Genomic DNA, 19,631 nt, shown 5'->3' on the forward strand with positions numbered 1-19,631 from the left:
GTGTGACGAATCCTCTCGGCCGTTATTCCTGGCTCTCTAGACCGGAGTCGCCATCTCACCATTAAATAGCGCCTCAATTAAAGGTAATCGTAGAATGAGTGAACCTGGAACCAGCCCTCATATCAACGTAAAAGTACCTGACCTGGCCGGGGATTGAACCTGGGTCCTCAGGGTGAGAGGCAGGCAAGTTCGACCGCGGGGCCGGCTTCAAATATTAATTACCGGTACGCGACTTAAAAGTCTCGCAACTTTACATTCAGTTTGACCGGGGAAACTTCGTCGGCTTCCTCTGAAAACTTTTTTCAGTTCAGCGATTTTGATCGGTCAAACTGTTCAAAAAACCTAATAACATCAAGCCAAACAATCAACCACAAATATTTTTTAATTCTCTAATCTAATAAAATCTAATAAAATAAAGCACATTGGATACAAAAGCACCCAACATGATGGCGAAATCCCTTTTTCTTTAAATCTTCCATTGTAATTTGGTCACTGGTATACTGTTCGAACTCAGTTTGTGGAAATCTTGTACTACGCAAATTAGGCCTACATCGACTTGTAAAGGTTATGTTGAACTCAAGAATATTGTTTCGAATGTAAGTATCGATTCTCAAGTTTTTGAATGCATTATATTCAATTATGTCCGACACTAATCACAATTAAATTGGAAAGAGAAAAAATATCATCAAAACTTCCGAATTTACGGTTATTCCTGACCTTGTGCTCAGCTGGAAAACGCGCTCGCTGTCCAAGTCGGTACGAGTGCGAAATGATGCAAAGGTTTTTACATGTAACGTGCCCAAATAAAACGACTGCGGTTTTAACATTTTAACACAATAACGTGAAATTCCTAGTCTTACATTAGGACCAAAACAGTAATAGGCAATCCCAAAACCTCCCATGGCTTTATGTATGTAAGGTGCAACATCTGTTCTGGTCTCGATAACGTAATTGTATACGATACCGGTAATATTACAATACTATATTTGTGTTACTTAAGAAGGAGCAGTTTAGATTCCTGCCTGAAAGTTCAGTGACTATACAGTGCCCTGAGAGAAGTGCCGAAAACCTGTTCGGCGATACACTCGTAAAACAAACAAAAAATCTAACCCTGGACATTATGTAGACGCTTTGCAAATACAAACGTTTGACGAACTTGTTCCGTCTTCAAGTAGAGTTGTTGAAATGCGCTCTGTCTTCTTCCAATTGTTGTGGACACTCTCTGCTTTATGATTTCGATTCTCTAAACAATACCACCCGAATGCGATGCTAAGATGGTCCCTTATGCAAGTTCACCGCCGATCGCTTTTTCGCTTCCTCAAATTACTGCAGTGACTGGACGTTAACACCAAGATCCGCAAGTATGCCGTAGCCGTCCTTTCGTGAGATACAGTTTCTTGAAAAACGTGTGATCGAGTTTTTATCGTTGATGGGACTGAAATTTCTGAACGGTTGATACGGGAAATCGTTTCTTCAAGGAATGGATAATGCGGGATTTTTACAACGTGAGTTAATTAGTATGCTCGCGGGACCACGTAATTTGAACGGATAATACGGGAAAACGTAGTTTCCAGGAACGTATAATCGAGGTTCTACTGAAATTGATCTTGCCTTGTAGTACAAATGGTATTTACATTCACTCTCGAGATGTCATGTCACTTCCAAGAAGTTTCATTTTCGTGGCGCCACCCACTGTTACCTTTAAATACTGCTATCCATGACTTGTGGCATGTCAGTGTATAAGTAGACACTATTATAGAAACCTTTTGTCTGATGAAATAAGGGACATGTCAGTGAAAATACGGGACATTTTATGGAAATAATGGACACTGCTGATTTGAGAACAGGATTAAATTACCTTATATATTTCTGGTGTATTTGTTGTTTGACTTTTAAATGTCAGCGTCAGATTTGTTTTTGTTGAAGTGGAAGCCTTTTTCTTTTCAGTTTTGATGTAGTTAATACATCTTATGTTTTTCAAACTGTCAAAACTAATGCAAGATTAATCATTTTTAGAAAAACACAAGAAAAAATGAATTAATAAGTTCAATTAATAACAGAATATACCTAAAAAGAAACATTTAATTAACAACATAATGATATGTTTTGTTCTTGAAAGATCATCATCAGATCCTATCAAATCACAAAAAGACTTTCTGCGTTCAGTGTCTTAATAAATGTGGAAATGTTCTTGAACTTATCTTACTGTATACATTTTGACAAAAGTATTTTTACACTGGTTAAGAATATTCATCCATAATTTTCTTTTTGTGATTCAATAGAATCAATATGTTATTTTTTTAGGCATTTTGTAGTATTTATCAATATTGCGTTAGTTTTGTCAGAATGAAAAACGTCAAGGTTATACCATATATATCTATATATATATAAAATAAGAGTTTTGTCTGTACATTGCTCAGAATTTGAAAAGAATGGTATTTCTGTATCGATCATGTCCACATTAATAAGAAAATGCAGTTTTTACTTTTCCGTAATTTCTGTCTGTCTGTCTGTCTGTCTGTACATGCATCACGAGAAAACGGCCGAAGAGAATTTAATAAAAATCGGTGTGTAGAGTCGGGGGATGAGCCGCTACAATCTAGGCTGTAAATTATTTTATTCATGCTGAGTGAAATGGTAGTTTAGGGGAAGGCCTAAAATTCAATTATCAAATATTTATATTATTAGTGGTCATATTGATAAATACTACATAACTAAACTTATGTACAATTAAATTTATGATCATTTACATCTTATGCATTTTTACCGTACTGGCTATGATAACAGAGATATTCATGAATTTCGATTTTTGTTGCTAAGTCCATATCAACGCCGAGCACCGACAAAATGGGTAAACAGAATTTAATGAAAATCGGTATATAGAGTCAGGGAATAAGAAACTACAGTTTAAGCTATAAACAATGTTATTCACCCTGGGTGAAATGGTAGTTTAGGGGAAGGCACCTAAAATTTAATTTTTAAATACCTATGTTCTTGGTCCTATGGAAAAGTACTACATAACAAAAGTTATAGTGAATATAATTTCCAATCATTTATGTTTTATTCAGTTTTACCGTACCGACTATGATAAGAGTGGTATTTCAGAACCAGAGGTAAGGTAAGGGTTATTCTGCCCGAAGGCAGGTCCGAACCTCCGCAGAGGTGTTCCTGAGCCGGAGTTTACGTGCGGTAGGATGGCCAGTTCCTTCAGAACCAGAAGATAATTAATAATGTGACGGCCTACAATATCAAAAGCACGTAACATAGATCAATAATAACATTACACTGACCGTTGTTTGTTGTAATGTTCTTTGTCTCTTATGCTGACATTCAACTCCGATAGATGGGATTACTGCTGCGTACCGAGTATAACAGCCTAACTGTATTTTGTATTTATTTATTAGTGAACAAAACAGGCGTTCAGCCCCGAATACATGTTCACAATAATAATAATAATAATAAATAACAAATAAGATTAATAAGAATAGTCCAACCTGAGCCACCCCTCTCCACTATATACTAAATAACATAAAATGAAATACACAATACCGTCCCGGTTTTATACCAGAACCAACTCCATCTACATCAATTCACAACAGCCTGGTCAATGTTTACATTCTACTGCTGGTGTTACAACTCCATGCTTGTTATCACTCTCACGTACGCAACCTTCTTACTTCAGCATTTTCATCACCTCTATTGTTCCCTGACCTACTCCAGCATAAGCTGCAGCAGCAGCATTACCAGGTTGCATTCCAAACCAGCCATTACATGATTGCATACCAACCCGGCCATCTTATTCCGTCATTGCGTTCCAATCAACCATACCGCAACTTTTACCAATCTGCGTTAACATTGCTTCATTTCATTTCATTCCGTCATAACACTCCATAATAAAATTACCTCTCATCTCCAGAAATTTCGGCAATGAATAACAAATACCAATCACGCCTCCAAAAATTTTGGCCAGCAATACTCCAACACCACATTTTAGCAATACCACACCAACCCTACCTCATATACCACCTCTACTTCTTCTACAAATACACTCACCTTCTGCCATCCACCTTCTTATACCACCACTTCTCCAACACCACATTTCAACCCTATAACATATCATAATTTAATACTTCCAACACCACACTTCAGCATACCAGCTCTACTCCTTCCACAAATACACTCACCTTCTGCCATCCACCATCTTATACCACCACTTCTCCCACACCACATTTCCACCCTATAACATATCATAACTTGCATTTACCATACACTCATACTCATCCTACCCGTCATAATTATCTACTGAAGACTCCATCTTCTACCAAACCAAAATTTCAACACCACATTACAACCCTATAACATATCATAACTTGAATACTAAGCCTTCAATACTTCCAACACCACACTTCAGCATACCAGCTCTACTCCTTCCACAAATACACTTACCTTCTGCCATCCACCATCTTATACCACCACTTCTCCAACACCACATTTCAACCCTATAACATATCATAACTACATCTCCATACCTTTCCAACACCACATTTCAACATATACCACCTCTACTTCCAACACCACAATTCAGCCCTAACACACACTCATCTGCCATCACTCAACATTTATACCAGACACCAATACAATCTCAGTACCACCACCTCTACTTCTTCTACAAATACACTCACCTTCTGCCATCCACCATCTTATACCACCACTTCTCCAACACCACATTTCAACCCTATAACATATCATAATTTGCTCAATTTGCCATACACTCATACTCATCCTAATACCCATCATAATTACCTACCGAAAACTCCATCTTCCCCCAAACCAAAATTTACAAATAGCCAAATTACAACACTTATCCAACACCACATTTACCATCACTCCTCCAGCTCCAAATATCAACAAACTGCCATCCACCATCTTATACCACCACTTCTCCAACACCACATTTCAACCCTATAACATATCATAACTTATATACCACTTCTCCTTCACAACATTTCAGCCTCCACGCCCTTAATTACTTACTTACTCGCTATATTATTGTTTTTTACTTCTTGTAACAAAACCCTCACTACTTTTCATTGCTCTCATCATGTCCGTAAATCTTCTATCTCTCCCTGCGCTCCTACTCAAATTCTGTGCGAGGTACTCACGGGTTAACACTGGCCTTACTTTTATACCCTGATCTTGTCTAACTACACCACTACACTCAGCTCTCTCAGCTTCTTGTTGCTCACTCTCCTTTCCCCCATCACCCCTTTGATCTTCAGCCTCTCTCCTGCATTGCCCGTCCACTGCTCTTTCCTTACCGTTGTTCATACTTCCACTTAGCACCTCGCTCTGTCTCTCTTGACACTTTTCAGTACTACTTCCTATAATTACACTTCTACCCTCGTTATCTTTCACTTGCCTATTATCTTCCACTCGTTTGTCATCCCCGTTATTCACTACACTTCTCTTAGCCTCCTCATCTTGTTTCATCTTCTGTTCTAGGTCCATCAGTCTATTCACCGACCATACTCTCCTCCATCTGTTGCCTGTCACCACTAATTCCTGTCCTCTGATGACTGCATTCAACCCTTGCTGCCTAGCTCGTATCATGTGTTTTTTAAGGGTTTTTTCATTCCTCCACTCTTCAGCTCCTATGTCCCTCCTTATCCATATTTTTTCTCCTTGCACGTTACCTGCATTACGCACCACTGTATCAGCCATCAGTGTAGAAAATAATTGCACTTTGATAGGCCTATTACCTCTAAATCTTCCCACTCTTGTCACATCATCAATGTCCACTTCACTGAAATTTATTTTCATTTTACCCTGAATTAAGTCCACTACTTTATAGACTATACTCGTCTTATCTTCCTTCTTACCCTCTTGCACTCCATATATAAATAAGCATTTATTTCTGCGACTTCGGGTGTTAACAACTACGTCGGCTTTCAGTTTCGATATCTCCTCTTCCAATCTCCCTATCTCCTCTCTTAATGCTGAAACTTCTTCACCATTTCTTCTCACCTGTGAAGCTGTGTCTTCTATCTTTTCCTGAAACCACCCCTTCATTTTTTCAAACTCCCTCGTTTGTTCCTTGATCATGTTCTTGATTTGTTCGAAGGGACATGTCTCTGCTACCACCTCTGTTACGATTTTTCTTATTGTTTCCATGTCCTCCCAGCTCATATTTCCTCTGGAAGTCGGACCTGGGTTCAGTTCTACTCCCCCAATCCAAAGCAATATCAAAATCACCGCTGCAGAAAGTATAAAGTATCCTATTTTATCCAGTTCTATTCTGCATCTTCTTGTCTTCACTTCTTCTTTCTTCTTCCTTCCCTCCCAACCACCTATGCTCGCCCTGTACTGCTCTGTACCAATCATTGCCTGTAAGCACCTCGCTGACTTCCAACACTCCGCACTTACACTACCTTCTCCCACTCCAGGGACCCTCCACTCCGTACGTCTGCACTCGCCGGTGGCTCTAGGTGAACTGTGAACAGCCTAACTGAATATTGGGGGAAATAGCTGAGGAGTTAGATAACTTTCTTCTTTAGCATGCCAATCCTCTGGTTCATACATTTTCTGATACTGCTGGTACGTAACACACTGGTTCATATTAGTATGCCAGCTATTCGATACCTACTCTGACGCGCTGTTTTGAATGAGCAGTGTGCACACTTAAGTCAGAGGCTCAGTTAGTAGTAGTAGTAGTATGAACTGGTCTGGAATTACAATTTAGCCCTATTCCAAATTATAGTACCAGAATTCACTAAATAACTCAAAATTCTACCTTGAAAAGAGCTGTTTCTTAGGAAAAGCTTCTTCCTCTTCACTTTCATTAAATCTACATTAATTTTATTCCAAATTAGCAGCGAAGTTGTGGTTTCTTCTCTGACTTGGAGGAAAAATTGCCCTCATGTCTAGTTCTTTCCCGCCCGTGTAGTGAATTGAGACTTTCCGACTCACCGGGTACTCCCAGGAAGCCGATAAGTAAACAGACATAGTTTTTGCCCTAGGACTATCCACTATTTGAACGCCTCCCCCCCCCCCATCCGCCGAAAAAAGGACACTGATCACGGATGTCCAGCTCTGTAGCTTTGGACTGTTAGTTCGGCAGCATAGTACTGTTCGTTAAAAGTGAAAATATGTGTGGTTTTTCATTTGATCGAGTATTTCATATGAAGGCATTGCTTTTAATCGTGCCATTCCTACCGACGTCATTGTAATGACCCATGTTCATTTCAGTTGGGAAAACCACTAAGAGAGTCTTTCTGACAATCTATAAAGGCAGGCGGAGAGTGAGTGTCTGCCATTATAATGAAAACTCCCCAACCTGATTGTGAGTGATGGTAGGCAAGCTAGCCTACCATGACAACGAAAATTCCCTAACCCAGTCTTGATTTGAGAAAATACGTTGGTGACTTGCCCGTCGTGCTTCTAGGGCAACGTTAAAAGCTATGTAACTTAATACAGTCTTGCTCACAACGTTTACACTACCTAACTTAGAATTCTGTATAAAATTTAGAATTCCGTAGCTAAGCACAGGTACATCAGCTAGTAAATTTATATATGCGAATAATCCCCATACGCTAATTTTAGAAAGGAAATTTAAAAAAGGTTTTTTTTTCTTCTTAATTGTATATTTCTGTTAAATATTAATGTTGAAAACTGTAGAAACTACAGTACAATAAATACATCTGGACTCCATTACCATTTTGTGAGAGTAAATACAAATTTATCTGGTACAAACAGATAACAAGTCTGTGGAAATTTAGAATATTTTCTTCGTAATTGCCTGGGAGACTTTCTACAATGCTACCTTTCCTACAAAAAATGGCCATGTGCCATCCATGGCTAGCCTTACATCTTTATGTTGACGACTGCCCCAGCAAGTATATGCTGAATTTTCTTACGAAGAGGATCCACTTCAGTACCAGACATGCGCCGTTCTTAGAATGTTATATGACACAAATTTTCTTTTGGACAAGATTTTAAATTTCTTTACAATGATTTTAACATGTGTTGTGTATATCATGTCCCAACATCATATTTTATAACTACTATTCCGTAATGTTAATATCATAAGAAATCACAGTTCAGTTTTTACAAATTATAAATGTCATTGTCCTCTAAACAATGTTTGTTTTAAGATTAAATTAATATGGCTGATGATGCCCTATGAAAGAAGGGTGAAACATGTCCCCATAATATTTAGATTTTCTATGTTTTATTAATGTGGTACTAATTGTATTGAATAGGTGGGGTAATAAATATACCTCTTTTGTAAACTAAGTGAGATCTACAGAGCATAGTCGAAGTATTATAAGGCTCTGATTCTAGAAGGGAATTAATGTTTAAATGCATTCACTGCTGGTGGGGCTTATAAGTGTCAGAGTGAGCTGCAAACCCATGCAGCTGGTCCTTATAAGCGTGTGTAATCATATGTTGCAAAATGTATATTTTTTGGTGTAGGTTGGCAGCTATGGTGGTGTGTTTGTACTCACTCTTGCTAAAATCCTAAGAAACGTTTCACTGCCAGAGTTTGTTTCTTATAAGCATCAGGCAGCATATAGAATTCTCTGGTGTTAATAAATTATACATTAATATTTAGTAATTACTGAACACTAAAACTTGACATAAAAAATGATTTAAGTTCCTCAGTGATGCAAGGGTCTAAAGGATCAACAGTGAGTGTGTTTAGAAGAGAGAGTATTACGAAGGCTGTTTTTTGTTTCAAGTTCCATCTGTTTGTAAAAGTAAATTGCGTAGTGGCAGGAAGTGGGTCTACACGTTGTACGATTGCGCCGCTCCCTCGCTACAACTGCCGCCAGTGCTGGGCTAGTAACGACGGCCGCTATGATTGATGCTCCCGCCAATTGTGAGTTGCGAAGTGTGATTAGTTTCCTTCAAGCTGAAAGATGCAGTGCTGCTGAAATTCATTGCAAGATGAGTGAAAAAATGAAATGGCATATGGCTTTTAGTGCCGGGAGATCCCAGGCCGGGTTCGGCTCGCCAGGTGCAGGTCTTTTGATTTAAAGCCCGCAGGCGATCTGTGCGTCGTGATAAGGATGAAATGATGATGAAGACAACACATACATCCAGCTCCCGTGCCAGGGATCCAGGGGCCCCTGTGACCAAAGGCCAGCACGCTAACCATTTAGCCATGGAGTGTACGGTGAACACTGTATGAGTGACAGTGTTGTGAGAAAATGGTGTAGGAAATTTGCTGAAGGTCAAACAGATGTCCATGACAAAGATGGTCAAGGATGCAAAAGAACTTCTCCAAAAGTTCAAGTGGGAAGTCTTTGACCACCCACCGTACAGTCCTGACCTAGCACCCAGTGACCTCTTTTGAGAAATGAAGGCATGGTTAGGTGGACAACACTTCGCTACCAACGAAGAGCTTCAAGACGCTGTAAGGACCTACCTGAGCTCACTGGCGGCAGACTTCTTTGCAGAGGGTGTAGGAAAGCTTGTCTCTCATTATAACAAATGCCTCAACCTTCATTGTGACTATGTAGAAAAGTAAGTAAGAATGTACAAATCTTTTGGTAATAAAATCATCTTGTTATCTCAATACATCTGTTATTTATGGCCTATCGGAACTTGGAAAAAAAAAAAAAAAAAAAAAAAAAAAAACAGCCCTCGTATATGCAATTAAACTAAATGTTGGTGGTTATTGATGTGTAATATTATTCTGCAAATCCTGTTAAACTGTTGTCTGTTTACAGGTGTGGATGGTTATCTGGCCCTTAGTTATCCTCCCAAAATATTGTTCAAATATCCGCCTATTCTCCAGGTATGATTTAATTTACTTTTATTTCTGTTGTTTAAAGAAATATGAAGTAAACTTATTTATTTTCATTTTGTTTCCTTTTCTGTTTCTTTAGCAATCTGGTGAGTAGATATTGATTGATTTAAATAAAAATATAGAGTATGGCATTATCTGTCTGAATATAGCATATCCCAAAAAATAGCAGTAGTGGTCAGTGAACTAGAACGGTTACCTCACCACCATCTTGAAAGAAAATTACAGTAGAACCTCGATAATTCAAAATTGGTAAATTCAAAATCTCACCTAATTCGAAGCAGCTCTCGTTCCCAGAAACATGAGGTATGGTTTTGCACGTTATTTAAATAGTTTAATTTGAAATACGGATAATTTGTAATTCGAAGAACAATGCCAGTCCTGTTACCGAAATTCAGACTTTTAATTCGAAACTGCCTTTACATTTTGAAAAAAAAATTAGTATTTTACAGAGTAACTTAAATTCAAAATTTCTCCGCGTCATGAAAGAATGCGTCTTCTGGAACGTGCAGGGGTAACTTTGCGCACTTTCACCCAGTTTGGCATGTCTACAGTGTGTTTCATATCTGCTAAGTTCAGGCGGAATTGTAATTAATTTGTATTCGGCGTTTTAAGGAACACGACAATATCACGTAGCAGGCAGTGTGCGGAGAGATAGAATCCATGAACACTGGCAATGCCGACAGATGGCAAAAAAGTGAGGCTTATAGCCTATAATCAATTCATACGCACCAAACAATAATGTCAATTCCGATGAAACTGCATTGTTTTTTGTTTTATTTTTTTAAATGCTGAGGCCAAACGGACTTACGGTTTTAAAGGAGAGAATTGCCAGCCGGGAAATGTACTTTGTTGCTATGCAGTGCACACAGAAGCGATAGACTTACTTCCGTATGTATAATATAACTATTTATAATAGTTCATTTAAATCCAAAACATGTATGGTTTAATAAATAGTGTTTCTTTCATTTAATGAGTGTATTGATCAAGGCGGATTTAAATAAACTATTATAAATAGTTATATTATACATTCAGACCGTCAATACGGACCAAACACAATATTAACCTATCATAGTTAAGTTTATTAACAGACTTACTTCCCCCGTCATAAGAAAGTTCAAAAAGCCACGATGTTTTAAGTGCGTCCGGCACTTTCCATGCAAGTACAAGGCATCTAAAAATGCAAACAGTACAGTAATCCAAAAGATAAAGCTTTTGCACAGGGGAGTCAGCATAATTTTTCCTCGTCTTTGAATCATGTTTTTCTTCCTTTCATTGCGTGAGGTTATGTTTGCCATTGTTTTATGCAAGTGCATTATTTGAATAATGTAAATGCACCTTGTTGGATATATTTCTGAAATAGTATTTTTCATGGCATTTGAAAAGTTTAAACTGAGACTCACGGTGATTGCATGCATTAATGGGTCTTAGAAGTGCCATGGCGGGAAATCGTACAAGTATAGTCACTGTACTGTTGTAACGTGGACGGAAGCAAGAGTCTTTCTTCCCTTGTCATAGGAAAGTTCGATAAACCGCGATGTTTTAAGGGCATCGGGTACTTTTTGTACAAGCATAAGGCATCTAAAATGGATACAGTACAGTAATCGAATGAATAAAGCACTTGCACAGGGGAGCCAGTATAGATTTCTGCTCGTCTTTGAATCATGTTTTATTTCTTTTGATTTCATTGCGTGAGGTTATGTTTGCCGGTGAGTTATCCAAGTGCATTAATTGAATACCATGGCATTTGTTAGGTTTAAACTGTGAATCAAGGTTCAGTAATGGGTCTTAGAATACATTGTGACGCCGCAAGGGTTGGCATTTCTTAATTACGTGTTGGTGGTTAATTCAAAGTCCGGTTTATTTAGTCCCAACAACTTCGAATTAACAAGGTTTTACTGTAATTGATTAATATTTGACTGGTATGCAATGTAGACATACCAGCACATTAAGCTAAAAACAGTTCAAGTAGAAGTGATCAGTGTGCAAGAAGAGATATCTTAACATTGACAGTCTAAAAGGAGCCTTGAGTATTGTTGTAGCCATGAACATTGTATGTGACATCATCATTGTGTATCCAGAAAGATAATAGGTCTGTTTTCAAGAAGAAAAGGGAACATTTTGAGAAGTATTCCCGAAATCCTTTGTATAAATACATGTTATTTCATACATAAATATTGTACTGTATTTCTCTTTTCCCACCTGTATTATAATATGTAACACTATTTATGGCCACACTAGGTATACTGTATGTTGTTGAACGCATGTTCCTCCTTCCTGTTGAAAGTTGTCCGTGAATAGGATTATGGGGCCTGTTGTGCAGACAACCTCCAGGATGGTGCTGCCTGGCCAATGGACTGCAAGGTCTAAACTTTACCCAGCTGAGTCACAGAGCATGGTTTGGACTGAGATGGCTAGAGCAGCCACCCTACAGGTCAGTAGGGTAGAATCAGGTATTACCCCATTACAAGTCGCTCAGCACATCAATTCCTGGCAGAAAATGCCCACCCGGGCAGCCATAACATGGAGAAGGTACAAGAAAAACTTCAGACCATTAAATCCATTTTTAGCTCCTCATTTACAGACTCTGAAATTGAGAATGCCATCAAATCATTCAAAATAAGGAAAGCTTCTAGTTAGGTGGAGGCATTTCAGAACTCATCATGTAGGCTATATGTGAAAATACGAAAGAATATGGCTTAGGGACTTATACCCTATTGCACGAGAAGGGATCGGGTACCAGCAGACTTTAAGCAAAATGTCCAGCAATCTCTTTAACCATGAAAGCCTAAAGGGGTGACCCCTGATACTACTGGCCAATTGCTCTTCTTAGTGTCTACAAGAAACTGCTTGAAAAACTAATATACAAGAAAGAAAAAAATTATGTATATGGTGTACCTTAGTCTGTACAAGTAAAAGAGAGAGAGAGAGTTAAACAGAATTAGTTGTGGCCACAAAACAAAATATGCAAGTCCATGATCCTTTTGTTTCCTCATCTGGCCTTTTTCTCCCCCCCTTTTTTTTTTGATCAGCAGTTGATCTGATTTTGGCCCAGTTTTATGACTGGATGTCCTTCCTGGTGCCTACCATATGTGAAGAGATGTATTTACTATTGCGTGTTCCTTTGGTGGTTAGTAGTAAAGTACAATACATATGTTGTGTGTGAATGAAGAGAAATGTATCATGAAAGGGCCACCTAGTCCATACACACCATTCACAGTTAAGTCCCCGACCCAACCAGGAATAAAATTCAAGGCCCTCAGTACTGAAAATTGAAGAAGAAACTGAAGAGAAAAAGAGAAGCCAAGTGAACATAGACGGAGAATGGTTAGAGAATATAGAATGGTTTACATATCTGGGTAGCATTATTAATGGAAGTAATGAAATCAATCCTGAAACTAAATAAAGGTACAACATTTTATCATCAAGTCAGAGAGCTTTTTTGGGATGACAAAGTACCCAAGAGAACGAAATTAACTTTATATAAACAGTATTTTATACCAATTGTAACATACGGACTAGAAACGCTGTTCACTAAAAAGAGAGAAGATAGTAAGATCCAAACAGTAGAAATGAAATTTTTAAGAACATTGGTTAAAAAGACAAGAAGAGATAGAATTCAAAATATTAAAATCAGAGAAGAGCTAAGTATAGAACCGTTAGTACAGAAGGTACAGGAAGCAAGACTGAGATGGTTCGGACATGTAAAAAGAATGGGAAAGGAACGGGTAGCAAGAAGGGAATTGGAAAGAGAAGTTAAGAGAAAGAGATCAGTTGGAAGACCAAGAAGAAGGTGGATGGATTAGATTTGGAAGGACATTAGAGAAGCTGGATTGGATGTGGTGGAAGTATTGGAGCAGGAAAAGTGGAAGGACAAAAAGGAGTGGAGGAGGCTTGTTAACCACACCCTGGTGACTGGAGTGGGACATTGATGATGATGAGAACTGAAAGCAGTACATTGACCATGCAGCTTTGCAGTCCATAACGCATAAATGTTGAACACTAGACTCTCTTCTTTATGATTGAAGAACGTCAGAACAGACCATAATACACATAATCGAGGAATGCTTTAAGAGACAGTTTAATGGCAGTTGGAGCCAAATAATTAGTGCTACTACAAAAGCATTAGAATGAGTGAACTCGCTTGATGTCATCATTTGATCTATATAACAACATGTATACATTTTCCTTCTATTGTTCACTGAGGAGAAAAATATCTATCTGAAAGGTTGTCTGCATTAAAAGATCGTTTGCAGTTCGATTCCAGTGTATGTTTGCCTGAATAATCTGCATTATTTACCACTTATTTTAGCCTTTTCAGGAGCTTCACGAAATGCTATTCACGCTCCTGAACCAGGAACATGATTTTGCTTTGCTTCTTCAACATCAATGTCTGTACAAATTACACATAGTGGCTTTGCTTTACAACCTGCAGCCTTGTGTCCAGCTTCTCCACACTCAAAACAAAGCTTACATCTCTCGATGCCTTTGCAGTTATGTGTCTGATGTCCGTATGATAGACATTGGAAGCAACGAGGTACCATGTTCCTTTTCTGGATTCTACAGTATAACCATCCTATATTCATTTGACCTATCTTAAATCATTTCTGAGCCTTCTTATCTTCTATCGCTATAATGGCAAGATTCTGCCCTCTCCTGTTCGGATTTATAATTAAGACTTTTTATTCTCCTTCAAAATTCCCAAAATCCCATCTTACCCTCTACATCTAAAGCAGTGGTGACACACTCCATGTCCTGAATTTCCAAGGTAGTACGAGGATTTAAAGTCTTCACATCCCCATTTTGTCCAAGGACATCTCTCAGAGATTTATTAAAATTACAGTCTCTCTATTCTAATTTTGTGTGACTTTATTGAACTCGAGAAGAATTGGCCCACCTTGTGTTTTGCAAATAGATTGAATGCTCACGCCACTGTCCTCTGGTTTTACAACCTGTGAAAATAAATTTCGGTGAATGAAGTCAGAACGGTCAATCCGCCAACATTGGCGAAACACAACGCTGCACCTGCGTAGCAGCAGGCTTTGACCACCTGCTCCCAATGTTGTTCAGTTGAGCATCGTGTGTGTGCCATGGAAGACCTGTTTGACACAGTGCATGTTTAGTGCGTTGGTTCTGAACTGCGAACAGGAACATGAACGACCAAAAGATCAATGTACAGTTTTGTTTTAAGCTTGGCAAGACACCGAAAGAAACGCATGCGATGCTGGTACGTGTTTATGAAGATCAAACACTGTCCTTGAAGTGAGTGGACGAGTGGTTCGCCCATTTTTGAGGAGGCCGGGAAAGTGTTTCTGACAACCTCCATTGCGGAAGACCGGCGACCACCGTCAATGACAAAAACATTGAGGTGAGGACATTAATCACGAATGATCGGCGATTAACTGTGCGCATGATAGCAGATGAACTGCAGATTAACCGTGAATCTGTGCGACATATCACTACCCACAATTTAGGGAAGAGGAAAACATGTTCTTGTCTTTTGCCACATCACTTGACGGACGATCAGAAGCAGGCACGTTTAGATGCTTCACAGGAGTTTGTCGAAACGGCGGATGCGACACCAAATTTCTTGATCTGCATCATCACTGAGGATGAAACCCGGTGTCTCAGGTACGACCCTGAAACGAAACAGCAAAGCATGGAATGGCGTCCGGAATTCCCTCGCTGGAAAAAGGTCCGAGCAAAACGTCACGCATCAAAACAATACTATCACCTTTTTCAATAGTTAAGGCATTATCCACAAGGAATTTCTTCCTGAGGGAATGACATTGAATGCTGCACAGTACATTGAAATTTTGACCTGTTTCATGAAACGTCTACGCAGGGTAACACCCCAGTATGCACAACAAGGTTCATGGTTTTTTGTCCATGGCAACACCCGCCCACACACAGCCAATATTGTCAAACAGTTCATGGCAAAACAGGGGGTGATGCTACTTGAACATCCCCCATACTCGCCAGATCTCAATCCTCCAGACTTCTTCCTTTCCGACGACTCAAACTCGCTTTGAAAGGAAAGAGATTTGACGATATTCTTGACATCCAGCAAAACATGACGAGGCTTTTGAACACCATCCCAAATGAAGCCTTCTTGCAAAATTTCCAGGACATGTATCGCCGATCTCAGCAGTGCATAGTTATGGGAGTGGATTATTTTTAAAGACAATAAGGTCACTGTCGTGCATTGTTCATCTATATTGATAGTACAGGACTATTCACCAAACTTTATTGTCACAGGTTGTATTTTACTCTGAATGTCCTTCAAAACTCCGCATAGCTCTCGCCTCTTGTTGGTTTGATAAACTCAACTTCTAAATGATCCCTTAATTTTAATTCTGTTTCTCTTGATTTTCCCCGCTATCAATGAATTCCATTCTGCCAGAATCGGCTCTGTAAGTTGAATTTCCTTATTCCTTTTTGATTCTCTCTTCTTATTCTTCTTGGAGAGAAATTTGACCCATTTCCCATTGTCTTCATCCTCTTCATTCGTCACTAATGGTTTCATAGGCAATTCATCCATATCTTTAGCTGCTGATTCCTGTATAAGATTTTCCCTTGCTCTCTTCCAGAATGTCCTGCATGTCATTCCAGTATCAAGTGCTTTCTCCAGTTTCCATAAAACCATTCTGAATTTCCATCTTCAAATTCTTAAGTGGAATAGACCGCATGCTTTTCACTAGTACCCAGGCAGTCTCAAGATGTTTCTCCTCCCTGAATTGATCCTCCATTATCTGCTGGCTGATTTCATTAACCGAGTTCATTTCTTCATTCCCCTTCTCAATAGTTACTTGAGACATGTATGGAGAGTAGTATAGTTGGCGACTATTCCTTAAAACTTCACAAGTGTGTGATGCCTCTTGTTCTATATGGCAGTTTTTACTCCGGTTTTCCCCACTAGATTTCATGTAGAGCATGTTTTTTTTTTACGTCGCACAGACACAGATAGGTCTTATGGCGGCGATGGGACAGGAAAGGCCTAGAAATGGGAAGGAAGCGGCCGTGGCCTTAATTAAGGTACTGCTCCAGCATTTGCCTGGTGTGAAAATGGGAAACCACGGAAAACCATCTTCAGGACTGCCGACATTGGGATTCGAACCCACTATCCCCCGGATGCAAGCTCACAGCTGCGCGCTCCTAACTGCATGGCCAATTCGCCCGGTAGAGAGCATGGTTTGTTCCCTAAGTATTGTTGTGTGGTGGGTCTTGGAGAGTATTATTTCCAGAATAAAAATTATATTAAATGGTGTATGGCTTTTAGTGCCAGGAGTGTCCGAGGACAAGTTTGGCTCGCCAGATGCAGGTCTTTTAATTTGACACCTGTAAGCTACCTGCGCGTCGATGATGATGATGATGATGAAATTATGATGAAGACGGCACATACACTCAGCCCCCCGTGCCAGCGAAATTAACCCATTATGTTTAAAATTCCCAAGCCTGTCGGGAATCGAACCCGGGACCCCTGTGACAAAGGCCAGCACGCTAACCATTTAGCAATGGAGCCGGACATATCCTGATTGATGTTACTAGATGGCACTAATTGTATCGTGAAACTGCTGTCTTCTTCATCTGCCGTAACTGTTCTCTGGCTGTTGTTAACCTCAATTTCTGAGATCGCTATATCTTTAGTATTAGCATTATCAGTGTTCAGAACCTTTTTGTTACATCGCAATATTCTTCCAAAGCACTCACACAATTAAGATATCTTCCTTCATATCTTTCTTAATATATCCTGTATTCGTTAAGCTTTTCAGTTTTTGTAGGACACTTTCTTAATGTTCAACTAATACATCTGCCATTAATAATAATAATAATAATAATAATAATAATAATAATAATAATAATAATAATAATAATAATAATTAGAATAATAATTCCCAAATGTTAAATATACGTAAATAAAAAAATCAATACCAGAAATTTCTTTCACGATTTGGAGCTGTGTTTTCATTTACTTCACATACACCATCACTTGGTTTTGGAAATGATATCCTCTAAATGCCAGCTGTTCTTTTCTATGCAATTTCAAGTCTCTGTCTGAAGTTTTGCGTTACTCTTCTGGTCATTCTAATGATTTTGCCTTAATTTCTTGATGGATGCCAGCTTTCATGTCGTCTAGTGTTCTCGACTTACCTTGGTAGGTTTGAGCCTTCAGGTATCCACAGATAAAGAAGTTGCAAAGCCCAAGATTGGGGGGAATGAGCTGGTCACAAAATGTCACCTCGAAAGGAGATCAGACACCCTGGAAATGTTTTTCTTAGGAATTTCACTGCTGCTCTTGCTGTGTATGTGCAGTGGCATCATCCTACTGGAACCATGCAGCAGAATTTACTATTTAGTTGAGTTTTGGCTGCAGGAAGTTGTGTAGAATCTGTAAGTAATGATCGGATGTTACTGTCACAGTTATGTCCTCCTCTTTAAAAGAAATATGGGCTTATAAATCTGGACTCATCGACAGCCCACCAGACAGTAACATGTCCACTGTGGAGAGGTTGCTGATGGAGTTGTTGATGATTGGTTTCTGCCTAGTAATGGAAATTCTGCTTATTAATATACCCCTACAGACAAAAGTGAACTTCGTCACTTGACAGTGGACTGGCGTCAGCAGCATCATCTTACAAAATAGTCCCACAAAATGCTTTGCATTTGACACAATCATGTTCACTGTGTTCCTGCACACCCACCATTTTCTAAGGAATGAACTTAATTTCTCTGTGTAAAATTCTCATTACGGTGCAGTCAGCTAGTCCTATAGCAACTGCATTCCTACAGACGAGATAGCATTAACGGCTTGTTTCACTGCACGGATGTTCTCTGGTGTTTGAATGCTACGAGCCCTACCAGGCAGCTTCATTCTTGAAGTCAAATCTATTCTTTTCAAAACGGCGACCCATAACAAGTGCCCTGATGGCGACTGACGTGGTAGGACACATGTTGTGAAAGGCCACCACAATGCTGCATGCATCACCACTAATGCCTGAGAAAGAGTAGTGGGAAATTTGGGAGTTATTTCCATTGCTCAAGTCTACCAACGTAAGCTGTGACATGTGAAATAAATGGTGAACACTGCTCTTTCAAACTGAAAAATAAAATCAATAGCTTCTAGCGTTGCTTTGTTGTTTGCATTTAACATTTGGGATTTATTTCTGCTGCACCCTGTAGTTGCTTTTGTAGTTATTATGATATTAATTAATCAGTCAATACTCTTAATGTTCAACCAGTACCCATCACAGGTAGCCTCAGTTGGACTCTTTGGCTTGTGTTTAGTGATGTTGCTTTTATTGATTTAATTCAGTTTCTAATGATAATTGTTTCAGGGACCATGTGCTGTGGTTTGTCGACAAGCTCGTTGCTTGTTTCTGCGGTATGTTTCTCGTTTGGAAGTGTGGAAGCTAGCAGAAATTTCAGACATTCCGCAGCCTGTCAAATTATTGACCCTATATAGTCGAGGAGGAGAACCAATTGTGTGTGCTTCACTTAGTGGAAATTCTAAGTGGCTGGCTTATTCAACTCCAACAACCACATGCTTCTTCACATTTACAATGGTAAGCATGCTTAAAAATCCTAATAGTTCTACTGCTTCCTAAATAATGCCTTATTTATTGTTTCCCAAATCAGTTCTATGTCATTGATGTTTCTACATGTTTAGTTACCCTTGTTAACTTGACAAACAAACCAGATGGGAAAAGGACAAACAAAGGAAGTACAAATCACACCATATGTAGAAAGATGGGAACATCAAAAGGAATGCATAAGATAAACGCAATGGCAGTTCAGAGTGGGCAGAGGGAGAAAGAGAATGAAA

The 19,631-nt window shown here is 39.1% G+C and overlaps 1 protein-coding gene across 1 annotated transcript in view; it reads left to right on the top strand.

Moving 5' to 3' along the window:
* The window catches only part of l(3)72Dn (UTP4 small subunit processome component l(3)72Dn), a 166,492-nt gene that overhangs the window by 74,583 nt on the left and 72,278 nt on the right, over nucleotides 1–19,631 (top strand). The window contains exons 8-9 of the mRNA XM_068225020.1: nucleotides 9,732–9,799; nucleotides 19,144–19,371. Coding sequence (XP_068081121.1) covers nucleotides 9,732–9,799; nucleotides 19,144–19,371 — 296 coding nt within the window. The remainder of the gene's footprint in view (nucleotides 1–9,731; nucleotides 9,800–19,143; nucleotides 19,372–19,631) is intronic.

This window comes from Anabrus simplex, chromosome 1 (assembly GCF_040414725.1).
Source record: "Anabrus simplex isolate iqAnaSimp1 chromosome 1, ASM4041472v1, whole genome shotgun sequence".
Lineage (NCBI taxonomy): Eukaryota > Metazoa > Arthropoda > Insecta > Orthoptera > Tettigoniidae > Anabrus > Anabrus simplex.